The sequence below is a fragment of the Triticum dicoccoides genome, chromosome 1B (genome assembly GCF_002162155.2).
Source record: "Triticum dicoccoides isolate Atlit2015 ecotype Zavitan chromosome 1B, WEW_v2.0, whole genome shotgun sequence".
NCBI classification, from domain to species: domain Eukaryota; kingdom Viridiplantae; phylum Streptophyta; class Magnoliopsida; order Poales; family Poaceae; genus Triticum; species Triticum dicoccoides.
Window position 1 is genome coordinate 347,791,925 of NC_041381.1, and position 20,659 is coordinate 347,812,583.

Genomic DNA, 20,659 nt, shown 5'->3' on the forward strand with positions numbered 1-20,659 from the left:
TTATTTACTTACAAGTCGATACTAGAACAAAATATGACTCTATATGAATGCCTCTGGCGGTGTACCGGGATGTGCAATGATCAAGAGTGACATGTATAAAAAATATGAACGTTGGCTTTGCCACAAATACTATGCCATACATGGTCATGCAAAGCAATATGACAATGATGGTGTATGTCATAATAAACGGAACGGTGGAAGTTGCATGACAGTATATCTCGGAATGGCTACAAAAATGCCATAATAGGTAGGTATGGTGGCTATTTTGAGGAATGACATATGGTGGGTTTAATGCAACATCGAAAGATGCGCGGTACTAGAGAGGCTAGCAATGGTGGAAGGGTGAGAGTGCGTATAATCCATGGACTCAACATTAGTCATAAAGAACTCACATACTTATTGCAAAAATTTATTAGCCATCAAAGCAAAGTACTACATGCGTGCTCCTAGGGGGATAGATTGGTAGGAAAAGATCATCGCTCGTCCCCGATAGCCAGTCATAAGGAAGACAATCAAAAAATAAATCATGCTCCGACTTCAGCACATAACGGTTCACCATACGTGCATGCTATGGGAATCACAAACTTTAACACAAGTATTTCTATCAATCCACAATTACCCACTAGCATGATTCTAATATCACCATATTTATATCTCAAAACAAATGCAAGGAATCAAACTTCTCATAATATTCCTCTTGGATGCCCATCATAATAGGACTAAATTTGTAACCTAAGCAAATTACCATGCTGTTTAAAGACTCTCAAAATAATATAAGTGAAGCATGAGAGTTCATCAATTTCTATAAAATAAAACCACTGCTGTGCTCTAAAAAGATATAAGTGAAGCACTAAAGCAACTACCTAGCTCAAAAGATATAAGTGAAGCACATAGCGTATTCTAATAAATTCACGATTAATGTGTGTCACTCTCAAAAGGTGTGTACAGCAAGGATGATTGTGGAAAACTAAAAAGAAAAGACTCATATCTTACAATACGCTCCAAGCAAAACACATATCATGTGGTGAATAAAAATATAGTCTCAAGTAAATTTATCGATGGATTGAAGACAAAAGAGGGGATGCCATCCGGGGCATCCTCAAGCTTAGATGCTTGGTTGTCCTTGAATATTACCTTGGGGTTCCTTGGGCATCCCCAAGCTTAGGCACTTGTCACTCCTTATCATGTAGTCCATCGAAACTTCACCTAAAACTTGAAAACTTCACAACACAAAACTCAATAGAAAACTCATAAGCTCCGTTAGTACAATAAACCAAATCACCACTTAGGTACTGTTGTGAACTCATCCTAAATTTATATTGGTGTTATATCTACTGTATTCCAACTTCTCCATGATACATACCCTTCGATACTACTCATAGATTCATCAAAATAAGCAAACAACACATAAAAAACAGAACAGTCTGTAGTAATCTGGAATTTTCGTATACTTCTGTAACTCTTAAAATTCTGAAAATTTAGGACAACGTAGGGAATTTGTATATCAATATTCAAGGAGACTCAAGCGTCTAAGCTTGGGGATGCCCCGGAAGGCATCCCCTCTTTCTTCAACAAGTATCGGTATGTTTTCGGATTCGTTTTGTTCATGCGATATGTGCAAGTCTTGGAGCGTCTTTTGCATTTAGTTTTCACTTTTCTTTTATGCACCATGCTGGTATGAGATAGTCCTTGGTTGATTTATAGAATGCTCATTGCACTTCACTTATTATATCTTTTGAGTATGAATTTATAGAATGCTTCATGTGCTTCACTTATATCATTTGAAGTTTGGATTACCTGTTTCTCTTCACATAGAAAACCGCCATTTGTAGAATGCTCTTTTGCTTCACTTATATTTGTTAGAGCGCATGCATATCTTTTGTAGAAAGAATTAAACTCTCTTGCTTCACTTATATCTATTTAGATAGATGACAGGAATTGGTCATTCACATGGTTAGTCATAAAATCCTACATAAACTTGAAGATCGCTGAATATGATATGTTTGATTCCTGCAATAGTTTTGCGGTATAAAGATGGTGATATTAGAGTCATGCTAGTGGGTAGTTGTGGATTGTAGAAATACTTGTGTTGAAGTTTGTGATTCCCGTAGCATGCACGTATGGTGAACCGTTGTGTAACGAAGTTGGAGCATGAGGTATTTATTGATTGTCTTCCATATGAGTGGCGGTCGGGGACGAGCGATGGTCTTTTCCTACCAATCTATCCCCCTAGGAGCATGCGCGTAGTACTTTGTTTCGATGACTAATAGTTTTTTGCAATAAGTATGTGAGTTCTTTATGACTAATGTTGAGTCCATGGATTATACGCACTCTCACGCTACCATCATTGCTAGCCTCTTCGGTACCGTGCATTGCCCTTTCTCACCTCAAGAGCTGGTGCAAACTTCGCCGGTGCATCCAAACCTCGTGATATGATACGCTCTATCACACATAAGCCTCCTTATATCTTCCTCAAAACAGCCACCATACCTACCTATTATGGTATTTCCATAGCCATTCCGAGATATATTGCCATGCAACTTCCATCATCATATACATGAGTTGAGCATTCATTGTCATATTGCCTTGCATGATCGTAAGATAGCTAGCATGATGTTTTCATCGCTTGTCCGTTTTTTGATATCTTTGCTATGCTAGATCATTGCACATCCCGGTACACCGCCGGATGCATTCATATAGAGTCATATCTTTGTTCCAGTATCGAGTTGTAAGTAAATAAAAGTGTGATGATCATCATTATAGAGCATTGCCCCATAAAAAAAGGAGAGGCCAAAGAAGCCTAAATAAAAAAGGGGGCCAAAGAAGCCCGCCCAAAAAAAGAAAAAAAGGGCAATGTTACTATCATTTTACCACACTTGTGCTTCAAAGTGGCACCATGTTCTTCATATACATAGTCTCTTGAGTTATCACTTTCATATACTAGTGGGAATTTTCATTATAGAACTTGGCTTGTATATTCCAACGATGGGCTTCCTCAAATGCCCTAGGTCCTGATGAGCAAGCAAGTTGGATGCACACCCACTTAGTTTCTAGTTTGAGCTTTCATACACTTATAGCTCATAGTGCATCCGTTGCATGGCAATCCCTACTCCTCGCATTGACACCAATTGATGGGCATCTCCATACCCCGTTGCTACGTCTTGAGCTTGCGTTGGTTTTCCCTGAAGAGGAAAGGGTGATGCAGCAATAGTAGCGTAAGTATTTCCCTCAGTTTTTGAGAACCAAGATATCAATCCAGTAGGAGGCTCCTCAAAAGTCCCACACACCTACACAAACAAACAAAGAACTCGCAACCAACACAATAAAGGGGTTGTCAATCCCTTCACGACCACATTGAAGGTGAGTAACACTACCCGCGTTATCCTTGTTATTTTTATTGCAACCTAAATCCTTTTCTGCAAGGTAAATCTTCAATGTGGTGTTACTCACCTTCTTTGTCCTCGAGCTGCTTCTTGGCACGGCCGAGCTCTTGCTCGGACCGCTCGAGATCCTGCTTCAATGCACCGACCTCCGCAGTCAGTGCGGCAGAGGTCAACAGCGCAGCCTGCAAACCCATATTGACATAATTTTTAGCAACCCTGCGTATATCTTCTTTAGATCCTCAGTCTGGCTTTTCTTTCCGAACACCGAACCAAGCATCAGGGGCTACTGTCTATGCGGTATTACATTACATAATTTTAACTTCTTACCTCAAAGCCTGTTAGAAGGCTACTGCAGGCTTCGGTCAGCCCGCTCTTGGCGAGCTGAACCTTCTGAATCACCGCACTCATGATAGTGCGGTGTTCTTCCTCGATGGAAGCGCCTTTGAGTGCCTCCAACAAATTGTCTGGCGCCTCCGGTTGGACGGGGGCCGCCGGTGTCACGGTCTTGCCCTTCTTGTGAAGGGGCCGCCTGCCGGACTCTGGAACCACTGCAGGTTCCGGCGTAGAATCCGGCGCAAAGTCCGGGAGGCTGCCTTGCGGCGCCTCCGGAGCCTCCTCCTGATGGGTCCTCTCCTGGGATCCCACCTCGGCGTCCTCAGCGGCGCGAGGGGTGGAGGCAGTCGAAATGGAATTCACATCCGACGAAGCCAACGACCCACTCGACGAAGCAGGGAGATCATCGTCGGCCGGACTGCAGGCAGTATGCGGCATTAGAAGGACACTATGTGACACAAAAGAAATTGCAGATCATTCAGGAATCCGGATACTTACGATCTCGCCTGAGGCCTGGCCCTTGAGGGCCACTCTTCATCGCCAACGCTGGTGTTGGCGGAGCCGTCCGGGGGAATAGTTCTTCCCCTCTTGGACCCTTCGGCCTCCCCTGTTGGGGAGGCCTTCCTCTTTCTCTCTCCCTCATCTGGGAGAGAGTCTTCTTCCTCCTCCTCATCTTCGGGGGAGGAATCCGCCTCGGAGTCGTCGGACACCTGAAAATGGGAACTCTTTCGAGTACCCATGGCCACCTTCTTGGCCTTCTTCTCCGGCACCACGTGCGGTGCCGGAACCAGCAGCCCCGCTAGACGGGCGTCCACTGGGTCTTCTGGCATGGGAGCCGGGCAGATGAGCTGCTCGGCCTTCTTCATCCATTCCTGTCAAAGGAAAAGGGAGATTGAAACCCGCTTAGGGTCGAACTATTAACGACAAGTGTCCCGTAAAGGGGTAAAATCACTTACCTCGTCGGCTGGACGCTGCAAGTGAAATTCGCGATCTTCCGTCGCGGACGCGGGGGCTTCGACACCCTTAAACAGCACTCTCCAGGCGCCTTCGTACGTCGTGTCGAAGAGCCCGCTCAGCGCCTGGTGCTGTGCCGGATCAAATTCCCACATATTGAATGCCCGTTCTTGGCATGGGAGAATCCGGCGAACGAGCATGACTTGGACCACATTGACAAGCCTGAGCTTCTTGTTCACCAGCTTCTGGATACAGGCTTGGAGTCCCGTCAGCTCCTTCGAATTACCCCATAGCAAGCCCTTCTCTTTCCAGGAGGTGGGCTGCATAGGGATACCAGATCTGAACTCGGGGGCCGCCGCCCACTTAGGGTCGCGCGGCTCGATGATGTAGAACCACCCCGACTGCCACCCCTTGACAGATTCCACGAAGGCCCCTTCGAACCAGAGGACGTTGGGCATCTTGCCCAACATGGCGCCTCCGCACTCCGCCTGCGTGCCCTTCACTACCTTCGGCTTGACGTTGAAGGTCTTGAGCCACAAGCCGAAGTGGGGCTGAATGCAGAGGAAGGCCTCGCACACAACGATGAACGCCGCGATGTTGAGGATGAAGTTCGGCGCCAGATCATGGAAATCCAGGCCGTAGTAGAACATGAGCCCCCGGACAAAGGGGTGAAGTGGAAAGCCCAGTCCGCGGAGGAAGTGGGGGAGAAATACGACCCTCTCATGGGGCCTGGGGGTGGGGATGAGCTGCCCCTTGTCGGGCAGCCGGTGCGCGATGTCGCCGGAAAGGTACCCGGCGCTGCGCAGCTTGGCGATGTGCTCCTCCTTAACGGTGGAGGCCAACCATTTACCTCCCGCTCCGGACATGGTCGGAGAAGGTTGAGATGAGATGCGCGAACTTGGGCGCTGGAGCTCGAGTGCGCGGAGATGGATAAGCAAAGGAGGAAGAAGGCGTAGGTGAAAAGGCGGATCCTTATCCCCTTATATAGGCGGACGAAGACTATACGTCCCCACCGGCCTGGTAAAACTCGCTTATCTCCCAAGCGCCACCATCAATGGCGCGGTTGGGTTACCCACGTCCGTATTGATGAGAATCCCGGAATAAGGGGAACACGATCTCTGCTTTGACAAGACGTGCCAAGGAAACCGCTTCGCTAAACGCGCTGAGGTGGTATAATAAAAAACGATTCAAGAAAAATCTTGGTAGTGGTATGACGTCATGCCGCAGAATACGTCAGCAGATTGAACTTGTGCACATATTATTCTCTCTACGGTGGAATGTGGAAATTATTTTGCAGAGCCGGACACTATCCTGGTGTTCACAATCTTCTATGGATTATTCAAAGGAGGAACCCGCCTTGCAATGCCGAACATTATGCGCGCCGGACTTATCGTCATTGAAGCCAGGTTCAGGGGCTATTGAGGGAGTCCTGGATTAGGGGGTGTCCGGACAACCGGACTATCATCGTCCGCCGGACTCTAAGACTACGAAGATACAAGATTGAAGACTCCGTCCCGTGTCCGGATGGGACTTTCCTTGGCGTGGAAGGCAAGCTTGGCGATACGGATATGTAGATCTCCTACCATTGTAACCGACTCTGTGTAACTCTAGCCCTCTCCGGTGTCTATATAAACCGGAGGGTTTTAGTCCGTAGGACACAACATCCATTACAACAATCATACCATAGGCTAGCTTCTAGGGTTTAGCCTCCTTGATCTCGTGGTAGATCCACTCTTGTAATACACATCATCAATATTAATCAAGCAGGACGTAGGGTTTTACCTCCATCAAGAGGGCCCGAACCTGGGTAAAACATCGTGTCCCTTGCCTCCTGTTACCATCCGCCTAGACGCACAGTTCGGGACCCCCTACCCGAGATCCGCCGGTTTTGACACCGACAGCGGGGCTACGGTTCGGGCGGGGTGGGCTGGCGGCTCGGGGCCTCAGCCTTTAAGGGGCCGGCCGGGTCGGAGTCCTGGGCGGACACGGCCCGGTAAGGCGGTTGACATTTTTATTTAAATAATTTTGACACGCAGAAAAACAAATCAAAGAAATACTAAACAGACACCAAAAATCCTGAAATAAATTTTCCCCGTCCTCTCAAAATATAGCGGACAAGGTGAACATTTTTTTGAGCCTCTAATGCAGTTTTGAAAAACACATTTTTTTCCTAATTCAAATAAAATAGCAATAAAACTCCGAATAAAATTCTTATTTGATTTTAATATTTTCCTCCAATATTTCTTTATTGTGGGGAAGTCATTTTATCCCCTCTCTTTTATTTTCATATAAGAAATATTTGCAGAGAAAAATAATTAAAACCAAATGATCCTCTTTCCAAAATTTGAGAAAACTCAAATATGAAAATAAAGAAATCCCCAACTCTCTCCGTGGGTCCTTGAGTTGCTTAGAATTTCTAGGATCAACCAAAATGCAATAAAATATGATATGCAATGATGATCTAATGTATAACATTCCAAATTGAAAATTTGGGATGTTACATACCTAGAACAAGTATGAAACTAGAAGTACTTTGTAGGTGTTGTTGGATAGGTTTGCAAGAATATAAAGAGCATGTAAATATAAATTAGGGGTTGTTTAGATAAAGAAGCAATAAAGCTAGTATAGCGAGTGTGGAAAAGTGGTGGTAGGAGTTGCGGAATTGTCCCTAAGCAATTGATTATTTTTCTAGACCGATAGCAAGTTTTATGTGGGAGAGGCCACTGCTAGCATGTCATCCCTGACTTGGAATTCTATGCACTTATGATTGTAACTATTAGCAAGCATCCGCAAGCACTAACGTTCATTAAGGTAAAACCCAACCATAGCATTAAGATATATCGGTCCCCCTTCAATCCCGTATGCATCAATTTCTATGCTAGGTTGAAGTTTCTGTCACTCTTGCCCTCCAATACATAGTCCTATCAACATACAACTAACCCTATGGTGTGATCCACGCGCGCGCTCATATGATGGGCACCAAAGGACAGCAACATAACCACGAGCAAATTAAACCAATCATAGTAATTCACCAATTACCGAAAGGACAATGAAAATCTACCCAGACATCATAGGATGACAACACATCTTTGGATAATAATATGAAGCATAAAGCACCATGTTCAAGTAGAGGGTACATCGGTTTGCGGGAGAGTGGACCATTGTAGATAGATAGGGGAAGGTGATGGAGATGTTGATGAAGATGACGGCGGTGTTGGTGTAGATCATGGTGATGATGATGGCCCCGGCGGCGTTCCGGTGCCACCGGGAGAGAGGGGGAGAGATCCCCCCCCTTCTTCTTCTTCCTTGACCTTCTCCCTAGATGGGAGAAGGGTTTCCCCTGGTCCATGGGATCCATGGTGTGGGAGGGGCGAGAGCCCCTCCGAGATTGGATTTGTCTCTTTGTTTCTGCGTTCCCGATTCTGCCCTTTCACCGTTTCTTATATACCCTGAGATCCGTAACTCCGATTGGATTGCAACCTTCAACACGCTTTTTTCGGAAATTAGCTTTCTTGCGGCAAAAGAAGAGCAGCAACCGCCTGACGGGGTGCCCACGAGGGTCAGGGGCGCACCCCACTGCCTCGTGGCCCCCTCAGGCATCGCCTCACATTGATTCTTCTTCCCAAAAATCATAAATATTCCAAAAATATTCTCCGTCCGTTTTTATCCTGTTTGGACTCTGTTTGATATGGGTTTTCTACGAAACATAAAACTTGCAATAAACAGGAACTAGCACTGGGTACTGGGTCAATATGTTAGTCCCAAAAATAGTATAAAAAGTGGCCAAAAGTATATGAAAGTTGTAGAATATGACATGGACCAATAAAAAATTATAGATACGACGGAGACGTATCAGCATCCCAAGCTTAATTCCTGCTCCCTCGAGTAGGTAAATGATAAAAAGATAATTTTTGATGTGGAATGCTACTTAGCATAATCTTGATCATATATCTAATCATGGCATGAATATTAAGACACGAGTGATTCAAAGCAATAGTGTATCATTTGACATTAAGACAATAATACTTCAAGCATGCTAACCAAGCAATTATGTCTTATCAAAATAACATAGCCAAAGAAAATTTATCCCTAAAAATCATATAGTTTGGTCATGCTTTATTTTCGTCACACAAAATGCTCCCATCATGCACAACATCAGTGACAAGCCGAGCAATTGGTTCATACATTTTAACGCACTTCAAAATTTTCAACCCTCACGCAATACATCAGCGCAAGCCATGGATATAGCACTATAGGTGGAATAGAATATGATGGTGGAGGTTTATATGAAGAAGACAAAAAAAGGAGAAAGTCTCACATCGACGCGGCTAATCAACGGGCTATGAAGATGCCCATCAACTAATGTCAACTAGTAAAAATGCATGTGCAATGCACGCCACCATGTATACCAAAGTGGCACCACGTGATATGTGTGGTAAGCAATCCAAACAATTCAAAAGAAAATGTATACCAAAGTGGTCGCTTCTTCGTCTAAAATATTGGTTTCAATTTATTGACCAAGAATTAAGTCATATTGATAGAAATAAGAAATAGAAAATAACAAAACCAATGTTTCTCCAAAAGAAAATCTGTTGTACCGCGTCTTGGACTAACCATCCCTTAGAGGGTATTGTTAAAAGAACTTTGATTCCTAACAAAATCGATGTAGTAGTGGCTTGATGAAAGCCGAGGGTCTTTAGTTTCGAGTGGCGAATGGACGAGTAACGCGTAAGAACCTGCCGTTGGAGGGGAACAACAACTCAAAACGCTTGCTAATACCCGTAAGCTGAGGAGCAAAAGGAGAAATCCGCCCAAGGAGGGGCTCGCATCTGATTAGCTAATTGGTGAGGCAATAGGTTACCAAGGCGATGATCAGTAGCTGGTCCAGCCCAGATTCCTACGGAAGGCAGCAACGGGGAATTTTTCACGGTAGAAGATTTGACAGCTCTCAATGTAACTTTTCATGGATATAACATCGATTTAGACTTCGTTAAGTCAGTTACAATATTATGCCGTTTAATTTTTTAGTTGGTTTATAAAAAAATCAAAGGAAACACATATGCACACGTATAGACATATATTTTTTCTTTTACAGACAATAGAAAAAAGGTGTACGATTTTTTTGAGACAACATGTATACGCACAAGTAAGGTTCACTTTTTTTTTTGAGATTTTCACTTTTTCTTTATTAATTGTCTGTGTACACACACACCCATTGACGTAGCCCAACAGGCCTGGCCTACTACAACACACTCGGCTACTGTTTGAGTACCACTTAGTGCCACATTGTTGCTTACGTCAACTATTGTTTGTCAATGCATTATCTGCAGCTTGATCTTCAAGAGAACCCCTTAAAAAAATATGGACCATCCGTCAGCCGAGTTCCATGATCTAGGTGGCACATATTTGACTGAAGAATAAGGCCTTGGTCCAATTCAGATATGTCTTTACCCGCTTTAGATATACCAAAACTACCAAATGTGGCAAGTGCGACATGATAAAGACAGACAAAAAAACAAAATTTTAGATTTATAGTAGGAATCAGCTAAAAAAAATAGATTCCGACAAAAATACAGTTTTTTATCAAACCTTGCTTCATGTTTGATGAGCAACCATACTGATCGACCACTGAACTGTCCATGCACCAACCTGAAAAGAAGAAGATTAATTCCTTCACCAAGCACATGTAGTGGTAACTAAATTATATTTATTATAAACCACATTCCATAAGCTTGTGTATGTGGTCACTACAACTCATATTTCTCTGCCCAGTTATGGACTGCGCACTGCTACTATTCGCATGGTTTTCTCTCTTAGCCCGTTTGTACTCGTGATTCCTATGTAAATAAGCTTCTCTTTGATTTGGAGTCATCTGCAAGTCTTTATTCCGATCACGGAAACGCTTACGGTGTGCATGATTCATTGATATATCTCTTGGTTCAACAAAATAATTATTTAGCGCTGAAAATTTAGCAACCAAAAGATACGTCATGTACAAAGTAAATATAAATCTTAATCAATCTTCAGGAACATGATTTGAGTCGAAAGATGTAGAACCTTGTTTCGCTTTTGATGCCGTCGTTGAATTAACCACTGGGACATTCGTAATATTTTTAAAAGGCCTCCGTGCTTCCAACTGTATGCATTGTTCTCCATAGTTATCTGCATTCATGTGATGAGCATACATAATTGTTTGCATCCTTCATATGATTAACCCTGTTTCTACTCTTTTTTTTATACATATGAGAGACCACAAAAGGTATTTATATTGTCTGCTTAGAATAGGAAACCACATGACTACAGATTGTGTACCTCTATGTTAGGGGAAAACTTATGTGGTACCTAGGACTGATGAAGGAGAAGCAAATGGGCTGGTATTTGCAACAGAATGCCGACACAGAGTCATGCGGGCTGGCAAGGTTGATCGTTAGAAGTTGCCAACTCAAATCTGCAGGACAGGCTTGAACAACACATTAGGTTATTAGGTAAATTAAAACTAAGAGCATGAATTTCACAAATTTAATGCTTTGATTGACAATATATACTCTCGTGTAGACATACAAAGTTATGAGACATGTACTGACTGAACTTGTAGTTCAGTTCAGCTCTGATGAAATTATGGAGCCGCAGTTTTTTAGTCTCTAATATCATCAATAAATAAAGAAAATATACCGCACAAAAGAAAAAGATAACACTTATGGGCATTTTTATTCCACGTAACAATTCATTTATCACCTGTGGGGATCATATGTAAATTTATCAAATGAGTATAACTTCTGAACATATCAACTCAAAAAAAAAATCAAAACATTATATAAGGAACCAAGAACCAGCTAACAAGAATACAAAAGTATGACTATGACCATTCCAATTATACATCCGATTCTGGTATGCAGCTTCACAACCGCACATTAATCCTTTGCCTTCTGCTCGTCTCTATCTCTTCATAACAGTTAGGGCAAATACACAAACACCTTGTGTGCAAAAAAATGCATACCCTCCACAAGGGACAGAAAATGCCATCATTCCGTGTTGATTTGTAACATGGAGAGAATAGATAGTTCTCTGCGAGAAACATCAACTTCCACGGTAATCTCATATGAGAAAAAGATCAAGAAAATCGGAACCAAGGGGAAAAGAGGGATAGCTATACAGCAGACTCACCTGCAGGTTACGCACTTCTGCTCCTCCCAGCCTAGATCCCACGGCCACGGGTTGCAATCACTCAAAAGTAGTACCAAGACGATGAAAACAGAATCACGGTAGACAGCAGGTGGAGGTGGCGGCAGGGTGTGGAGGGGATGGAGAAGCTGCTATTTCGTGCGCTGGTTCGTGTTGGTTCCCAGGATGGGTTTCGCGCGGGGTTGTTTTGATTTTACAAACAGAGAGTCACGTGAGGAGCCATCGCGAACGTCCGAGAAACTCCACAGGTGGGAAGAGGTGGGCGAATCCAACAAAGATGGACCGTCGGATTTGGTATATTAGCATGTGATGGAGGGTGGATGTTAATACAAAGAAAGAAATCGACAGTTGGGATTGATCTCATATCCCTCTGGCGGGAAAGAATGGAGCCGAGGTGGTAAATCCAAATTTGAAACTGGTACATTATAGGGGTAGAGATGTGAGGAGTAGGGATTGCCATGCAACGGATGCACTAAGAGCTATAAGTTTATGAAAGCTCAAACTGGAAACTAAGTGTGTGTGCATCCAACTTGCTTTCTCATGAAGACCTCGGGCGATTGAGGAAGCCCATCATTGGAATATACAAGCCAAGTTCTATAATGAAAATTTCCCACTAGTATATAAAAGTGAAAGCATAGGAGACTCTCTCTATGAAGAACATGGTGCTACTTTGAAGCACAAGTATGGTAAAAGGATAGTAGCATTGACCCTTCTCTCTTTTTCTCTCATTTTTTCTTTTTTCTTTTTTTATATTTTTATTTTTTGGTGGGCTTCTTTGGCCTCTTTTTTATTTGGGCTTCTTTAGCCTCTTTTATTTTTCATAAAGTCCGGAGTCTCATCCCGACTTGTGGGGGAATCATAGTCTCCATCATCCTTTCCTCACTCGGGCAATGCTCTAATAATGATGATCATCACACTTTATTTACTTACAACTCAATATTACAACTCGATATCTAGAACAAAGATATGACTCTATATGAGTGCCTCTGACAGTGTACCGGGATGTGCAATGATCTAACATAGCAAAGATATCAAAAAATGGACAAGCCATGAAAACATCATGCTAGCTATCTTACGATCATGTAAGGCAATATGACAATGAAGGCCCAAGTCATGTATATGATGATGATGAAAGTTGCATGGCAATATATCTCGGAATGGCTATGAAAATGCCATGATAGGTAGGTATGGTGGCTGTTTTGAGGAATATATAAGGAGGCTTATGTGTGATAGAGTGTGTCGTATCACGGGGTTTGAATGCACCGGCGAAGTTTGCACCAACTCTCGAGGTGAGAAAGGGAAATGCACGGTTCCGTAGAGGCTAGCAAATTGCGAAAAGGTTGGAGTGCGTATAATCCATGGACTCACATTAGTCATAAAGTACTCATATACTTATTGCAAAAGTTTATTAGCCCTTGAATCAAAGTACTACTACGCATGCCCCTCGGGGGATAGATTGGTAGGAAAAGACCATCGCTCGTCCCCGACCGCCACTCCTAAGGAAGACAATCAAAGAAACACCCCATGCTTCAAATTTGTCACATAACGATTGCCATACATGCATGCTACGGGACTTGCAAACCTCAACACAAGTATTTTCTTAATTTCACAATTACTCAACTAGCACGACTCTAATATCACCACCTTTATATCGCAAAACTATTGGAAGGAATCAAACATATCATATTCAGTGATCTACAAGTTTTATGTAGGATTTTATGACTAACTATGTGAATGATCATTTCTTGTCATCTCTCTAAATAGATATAAGTGAAGCAAGAGAGTTTAGTTCTTTCTACAAAAGATATGCCCATGCTCTAACAAATATAAGTGAAGCAAAAGAGCACTCTACAAATGGCGGTTTTCTATGTAAAGAGAAACAGGCAATCCAAACTTCAAATGATATAAGTGAAGCACATGAAGCATTCTATAAAGCCATTGAGGGAGTCCTGGATTAGGGGGTGTTCGGATAGCCGAACTATCATCGTTGGCCGAACTCCAAGACTATGAAGATACAAGATTGAAGACTTTGTCTCGTGTCCGGATGGGACTTTCCTTGGCGTAGAAGGCGAGCTTGGCGATACGGATATGTAGATCTCCTACCATTGTAACCGACTCTGTGTAACCCTAGCCCTCTCCGGTGTCTATATAAACCGGAAGGTTTTAGTCCATAGGACGAACAACAATCATACCATAGGCTAGCTTTTAGGGTTTAGCCTCCTTGATCTCGTGGTAGATCCACTCTTGTACTACCCATATCATCAATATCAATCAAGCAGGAGTAGGGTTTTACCTCCATCGAGAGGGCCCAAACCTGGGTAAAAACATCGTGTCCCTTGTCTCCTGTTACCATCCGCCTAGACGCACAGTTCGGGACCCCCTACCCGAGATCCGCCGGTTTTGACACCGACATTGGTGCTTTCATTGAGAGTTCCTTTGTGTCGTCACCTATAGGCCCGATGGCTCCTTCATCAACAACTACGCGGTCCAGGGTGAGACTTTTCTCCTCGGACAGATCTTCGTATTCAGCGGCTTTGCACTGCGGGCCAATTCGCTTGGCCATCTGGAGCAGATCGAAAACTACGCCCCTGGCCATCAGGTTAGATTTGGAAATTTGAACTACACAACCGACATCCGCGGAGACTTGATCTTCGACAGATTCGAGCCACAGCCGAGCGCGCCGCACTTTCACGATGGGCATGATCTAGCTCTGCTGCCAGACAGTGCCCTGGAGGCCGCACACGAGTCCGCTCCGACCCTTAACTCGGAGCAGACTGCGCCAATCGAGGATGGGTGGCTAGACACCGCCTCGGGGGCCGCCACCTCTACGACGATGGAGCCGAATACCAACCCAGTCCCTTGTGAAGCTCGTGACTCCGAGGTGCCGGACTCCTTGCCGGACTCCGAACCTCCCGCGCCCCTACCAATCGAATCCGATCGGGCGCCGATCATGGAGTTCACCGCTGCGGACATCTTTCAGCACTCGCCTCTTGGCGACATCCTGAATTCGCTAAAGTATCTCTCGTTATCAGGAGAGCCCTGGCCGGACTACAGTCAGGACGGTTGGGATGCGGACGACGAAGAAATTTAAAGCCCACCCACCACCCACTTTGTAGCCACTGTCGACGACCTAACAGACATGCTAGACTTCGACTCTGAAGACATCGACGATATGGACGACGATGCCGGAGACGACCAAGAACTAGCGCCCACGGAGCACTGGAAAGCCACATCAACTCACGACGTATACATGGTGTATACACCAAAAGGAAGCGATAACGAGGAACAAGGGGACGCGGCGGAGGATAATTCCCCCAAAAAACAGACAAAACGGCGACGCAAGCGCCGCCCGAAGTCCCGCCTCGATAACAACAGCACCCACACAGACCCAGCCGTAGAGCAGGGCGAACCAGTGGACGACGAACATGCCACCAAGCAACCGTCCGAACAGGATGAACTGGACGAGCAACCCATCCACGGCGAACACAACAGTCCAGGCGATCTCATGCCGGACACATCACCGGAGCATAAGAACCTCCACAAAAGGCTCGTCGCCACTGCAAGAAGTTTGAAGAAGCAGAAGCGGGGGCTCAAAACAGCGGAGGACATACTCAGAATGAGATGGAGCAAAGTACTCAAGACCGCAGATAAATACAGCGATAGTCACGAAGCAAAGAGCTACCCGAAGCGTAGGCTGCTGCCCAAATTTGACGAGGAGGCCGTAGAGCCCCCACAGTCAAAAAAAAAAGAGGATGCCTGGTCGGATAGACGACCACATGGCAAGCAAGGAGCGGCAAGCGGCGCCGCACACAAGCCGGCACACGATCCATATAAGGATCCTCGCAAAAAGGATGGCCCAGTCAGGTCCATATATGGGCCAAGAAAGAAGGCTCCAGGGAGCAACACAGCGCGTCGAGTGTTCGAAAATAACGGTACACCCAAATACAGGGGCGCCGCACACCCCCTATGTTTCACCGATGAGGTACTGGATCATGAATTCCCAGCGGGATTCAAGCCCGTAAACATAGAGGCATACGATGGAACAACAGACCCCTGAGTCTTGATTGAGGATTACATCCTACACATACATATGGCCAGAGGAGATAATCTCCATGCCATAAAATACCTACCCCTCAAGCTCAAAGGGCCAGCCCGGCATTGGCTCAAAAGCCTCCCAGAGAATACCATCGGAAGTTGGGAAGAGCTCGAGGATGCGTTCCGAGCAAATTTTCAGGGGACTTATGTCCGCCCTCCGAATGCAGACGATTTAAGTCACATAACTCAACATCCCGGAGAGTCAGCACGCAAATTCTGGAACAGGTTCCTCACCAAAAAGAACCAAATAGTCGACTGTCCGGACGCCGAAGCCTTAGCAGTTTTTAAACATAACGTCCGAGACGAATGGCTCACCAGACAACTCGGCCAGGAAAAGCCAAGGACAATGGCCGCACTAACAAGCCTCATGACCCGCTTTTGCGCGGGAGAAGATAGCTGGCTGGCAAGATGTAGCACCAGCGACCCGAGTACATCCGAGATCAGGGATGGAAACGGGAAACCACGACGCAGAAAAGATCAGCGCCGGACTAAGGAAAATGGCCCAAAGAGCACGGCGGTCAACGCCGGGTTCAAAAGCTCTCGGCCGAACAACAAAACACTACCTCTTAAGGACAACAGTGACGACCTATCCAACCTAAACAAAATCTTGGATAGGATATGTCAAATTCATAGTACCCCCGGGAGGCCTGCAAATCATACCCACAGAGATTGTTGGGACTTCAAGCAGTCCGGCCGACTTAACGCCGAACACAAGGGGCTCGACACACCAAGCGAGGACGACGATGACGAACCCCACAAGCAGAGCACCAGAAGACAAAAGAACTTCCCACAAGAAGTCAAAACAGTGAATTCACTTCAAGTGATAACAAGGAAAAATAGGGCGGCACCTACTAAAGTACGCGCCGCACGGTCCACCCCTGCGGAGTCCCGAAATTGGATGTCAAACCAATTACTTTCGACCATCAGGATTACTCCAGAAGTATTCGAAACGCAGGATGGACTGCTTTGATATTGGATCCTATAATCTACGGACTACAATTTACACAAGTCCTAATGGATGGCGGCAGCGATATAAACATGCTATACCAGGACACAATCCGCAGAATGGGGATAGACCCTACCAAAATTCGCCATAGCAATACTTCCTTTAATGGAGTACCGCAAGGCCCTTATACCAATTGTACGGTCTCTTTACTACTAGAAGTCGTATTCGGTTCATCCGACAACTTCCGTCGCAAGAAGCTAATCTTCCATATCGCCCCATTTAAAAGTAGCCATCAAGCACTATTGGGACGCGAAGCTTTCACTCGCTTTAACGCAATATCGCATTACGCGTCTCTTACACTTAAAATGCCCAGACCACGCGGTATCATCTCATTAAAAGGTCATTTAGACCCCGGACACGGTTAGACGAGTCCGGTATGAATAAACAAGGGGCTTATTAGCCGCATACCCCTTCACAAGGGGCTGCACGCATGAACAATGAGAGCCAATAAAGCTCAATTTTATCCTTTAAATCATACTCTGTTTTAAATACATCTTTCGCACGATATTTTTCCAAACTAAGTTCCTCTTTTTTCACAGATGAACTACGTGCTACACCCATCCAGGATACAGCACAACGGAGACATAGGTGCAGACGTGCAGTAGGGACCCGTTACAAGGATTCTTTTCAGATTAAGACCCCGCATAAACCTTTTTTACTGTCTCTTATTGATACACATCCCCCAGTTTCTTATCATAACTGAGGAGGAGGCTGGCATTTTGGCATCGGCCGTGCCAGAAGTTTTTGCGCGTACCTGGACACTAGGGGCTTAGGGCATTGTTCTGCCCGTTATCATAAAGACCGAATACCTCAGGGAGTGTTCGGCGTCTCAAGTTAGGCCTTATATGCATCAGCTTCGAATCATGTCTTTGGTCAAATGTTGGGTTTGCCCGGCTCCTGTGTTTTGCTACCTTACGTTCCGCTCTATCGGCTAACGCGGCACCAGGAGAACTACTGCGATTGCGCCCCGGTTCGGCCGGGCGAGCGCCTCAGTAGAGAAAACCGAAAACTGACTGTCATGATATAGCGAGAGACTGGTCAACCACTCGATCGACCACCGGAATGTTTAGAATTCCTCCGCTTTGACGAAGGACCGTTTCCCGGACAGGCACACACGCGCCCCGAGTTCGGAGAGCGCGGTGCCCCCAGGGGCTATATAGTAGCCCCACCATCGAACTCCTATGGCTAAGTGAAAGTGATAAAGCATTATAGTCCGGTTGCCTAGTTTGCTATGCTATCACCTCCTTCACAGGACCAAGACATTGGATTAAGTGTGAAAATGCACTTTTTTTGCAAACAACCCCGCACTATGTGTGTGTGGGGGCTGAAGCCGAAGACTGCCATCTTTTAGGTTATATATATATACATTAACGGCCGCACAGGAGATATTTCAATACTTGAACGCACAAGTATAAAAAGCCCTTATATTATAAATATGGTTTTCCAAATCATACATGTCATTTGAACATAACGTTTTTCGAGCACTGCGACTCAATTAAACGAGCGCCCTGTAGGACTTCCTCAAAATAGTGCTCGGCGGGTAATCGGTTTCTATCCGAATCCCTGGATGCAACAGCGGTGGCGTCCATCTCCGCCCAGCATGTTTTGACACGGGCGAGAGCCATCCGTGCACCCTCTATGCATGTCGACCGCTTCATCGCCTTGATATGCGACACCGCATCAAGGAATTGCTGCACTAAGCCAAAATAACTCTTCGGCTTGGGCCTTTCCGGCCACAAATGAGCCATGACATCCTTCATGGCAAGTCCGGACAACCTATTCAGCTCAGCCCACTCAGCCAACCGATCGGTTAACAGAAGTGAACGCTCTGGACTATGGAATTGAGACCAAAAAAGCTCTTCCATTTCGTGATCCTTTTGGCTTCGGAAGTGCACGACTGCGTCCGCCGCACTCGCCACCAAATTCATATAAGGATCCTCCGCACCCCACAACTGGCCCAACTGAGCATACTTTGGATCCGTGAACTTCCTACGCAGCAGAAAGGGCTTTCCAGCCGCAATGTCTCCGGCCTGACGCAGCTCCTCCTTTATAGCCCTCATTGCAGAACGGACATCCTTGGCTTCGGCTGTGGCCTTCTTCAGGTCCTCTTGCCCCGCTCGGCGTTCTCTTTCAAGAACCTCATAGCGGTCGGTAGCATCCTTCAGCTTCACGGCCATTTCGGCCATCTCCTCCCTGCTTCGGCAGTGAGCAGCCTTTTCGGCTTTTAGCTCTTCGGCTGCCTTCGAGGCAGCCGCATCACTCCTTCTGGCTTGCTCCTTGGCTCGAGCAAGCTCTGCCCGAAGGCCCTCCATAGCAGCGGTGCCATCTACGTCAAGCATACATGTTGTAAGGCGTGGGCATCAGCTCCCTTACCAGGTGACCGCGGAGAAACTACCCACCTTGTGACTCGTCAAGTCGCTTATTGACCAATGTGATGTCCGCATCCGCGACGTCCAGTTGCCGCTTCAGTTCGGCAACTCTATCAGTCCGGCTAGCCACCGAACGCTCCGCCCCCTGAATAGGAACGACGACATCTTAACACTGAGATTATGATCCTCGGCACGCTATCACTTCTGACAATGTACCAAGTCTCAGGGGCTACCATCTATACAGGGCGCACTCTATGTGCAAAACTGTCAAAAGACGCCCTCTCAAGCAGATCCTTCAGCTCCTCCGGCTGTACACCAGTTGGTGCCGAAATCTCCGGCTCCGCCGGACTCGGGGAGACCCTCCGCGATGACACCTCAGGGTCATCCGCCCCGCCTGAGGGCGCGGCAGATGGAGGCGTCTCGCTCTCCATCATCTCCGGACGAAGATCCCCCAAAGACGAGCTCTGCTGAGAAGGGCTGAGATCCGAACTACAAGGTAAGAACTTCGGTTATCCTCAGAAATAAAAACAGGGATGTCCCTCATTACGAAACTCCCCTTTTCCTACTTACGGCTCGCTGGAGGGCTGATTCCCTAGGGGAAATAGTGTGGCCGGGGCTTCTCCTGGCGCAGGACCCTCCGGTGAAGATTCCTTCCCCCGCTTTGAGGCCTTGGCCACCGGATCTTCGGAAGCGGTCCTCTTCCCTCCCTGGAGGGAGGGATTCTCGATCCCCCCTTTCTTGAGAGCCTCCTTAGCAGAGGCAGTAGTTTTCCTGTCTTCCCCTTCACCCACTTCTGAAGGTGCAACCTCCAGCATCTTGACTAACACGGGATCCGGCGTGGTCTCCGGGAGGGGGGCCGGACACCGTATCAGTTTTGCTTGCGCTATCCACTCCTGTTCAAGGGATAGCTGGTTAAAAGGCAAGTCCATGATAAATAAACGATCAACATGTCCGGGCACAGGACTACTTACTTGAGTATCCGGGCGATTGCAGCTTAGGCCGGCGTCCTCGGTCAAGGCCGGACACATCTCTTGTGATCCGAAGAACAGTTTATACATCTCCACGGGTGTCGTACCCATGAAGTGTTGGAGAGCTCACGGTCCCTCCGGATTAAATTCCCACAGACTGAGGGGGCGACGTTTGTAGGGCAGAAGGCGTCGAATCAGCATGACCTGCGTCACTACGACCAGATTGATCTCCCTCTCTTGGAGGTCTCGAATCCGGCCCTGCAATATTGGTACGTCCTTGGACGGCCCCCAGTCAAGCCCTTTGTTGACCCATGATGTCAGCCATTGTGGAGGGCCCGAGCGAAAGGCAGGTGGCGGCACCTGCCTGCT

General features: G+C 46.1%; 1 protein-coding gene across 1 annotated transcript; it reads right to left on the reverse strand.

The window, feature by feature from the left end:
• Positions 1-10,037: 10,037 nt before the first annotated feature.
• LOC119305044 lies at positions 10,038-11,116 on the reverse strand. The gene is made up of 4 exons (XM_037581675.1): positions 11,013-11,116; positions 10,728-10,832; positions 10,260-10,319; positions 10,038-10,141 (listed from the first exon to the last, which is right to left on the reverse strand). Exons 1-4 carry the CDS (start codon positions 11,074-11,076, stop codon positions 10,062-10,064), a joined length of 309 nt encoding a protein of 102 aa, XP_037437572.1. The 5' UTR covers positions 11,077-11,116; the 3' UTR covers positions 10,038-10,061.
• Positions 11,117-20,659: the final 9,543 nt, after the last annotated feature.

Bases quoted from the DNA above. Each gene is read 5' to 3' on its own strand.
- LOC119305044 (XM_037581675.1), bottom strand. From the start codon at position 11,076: ATGACTCTGTGTCGGCATTCTGTTGCAAATACCAGCCCATTTGCTTCT. The intron at 10,833-11,012 runs GTACCACATAAG...ACATGAATGCAG, and splicing joins TTCTCCTTCATCAGTCCTAG to ATAACTATGGAGAACAATGC. The intron at 10,142-10,259 runs GTTTGATAAAAA...CACATTTGGTAG, and splicing joins CTCATCAAACATGAAGCAAG to TTTTGGTATATCTAAAGCGG.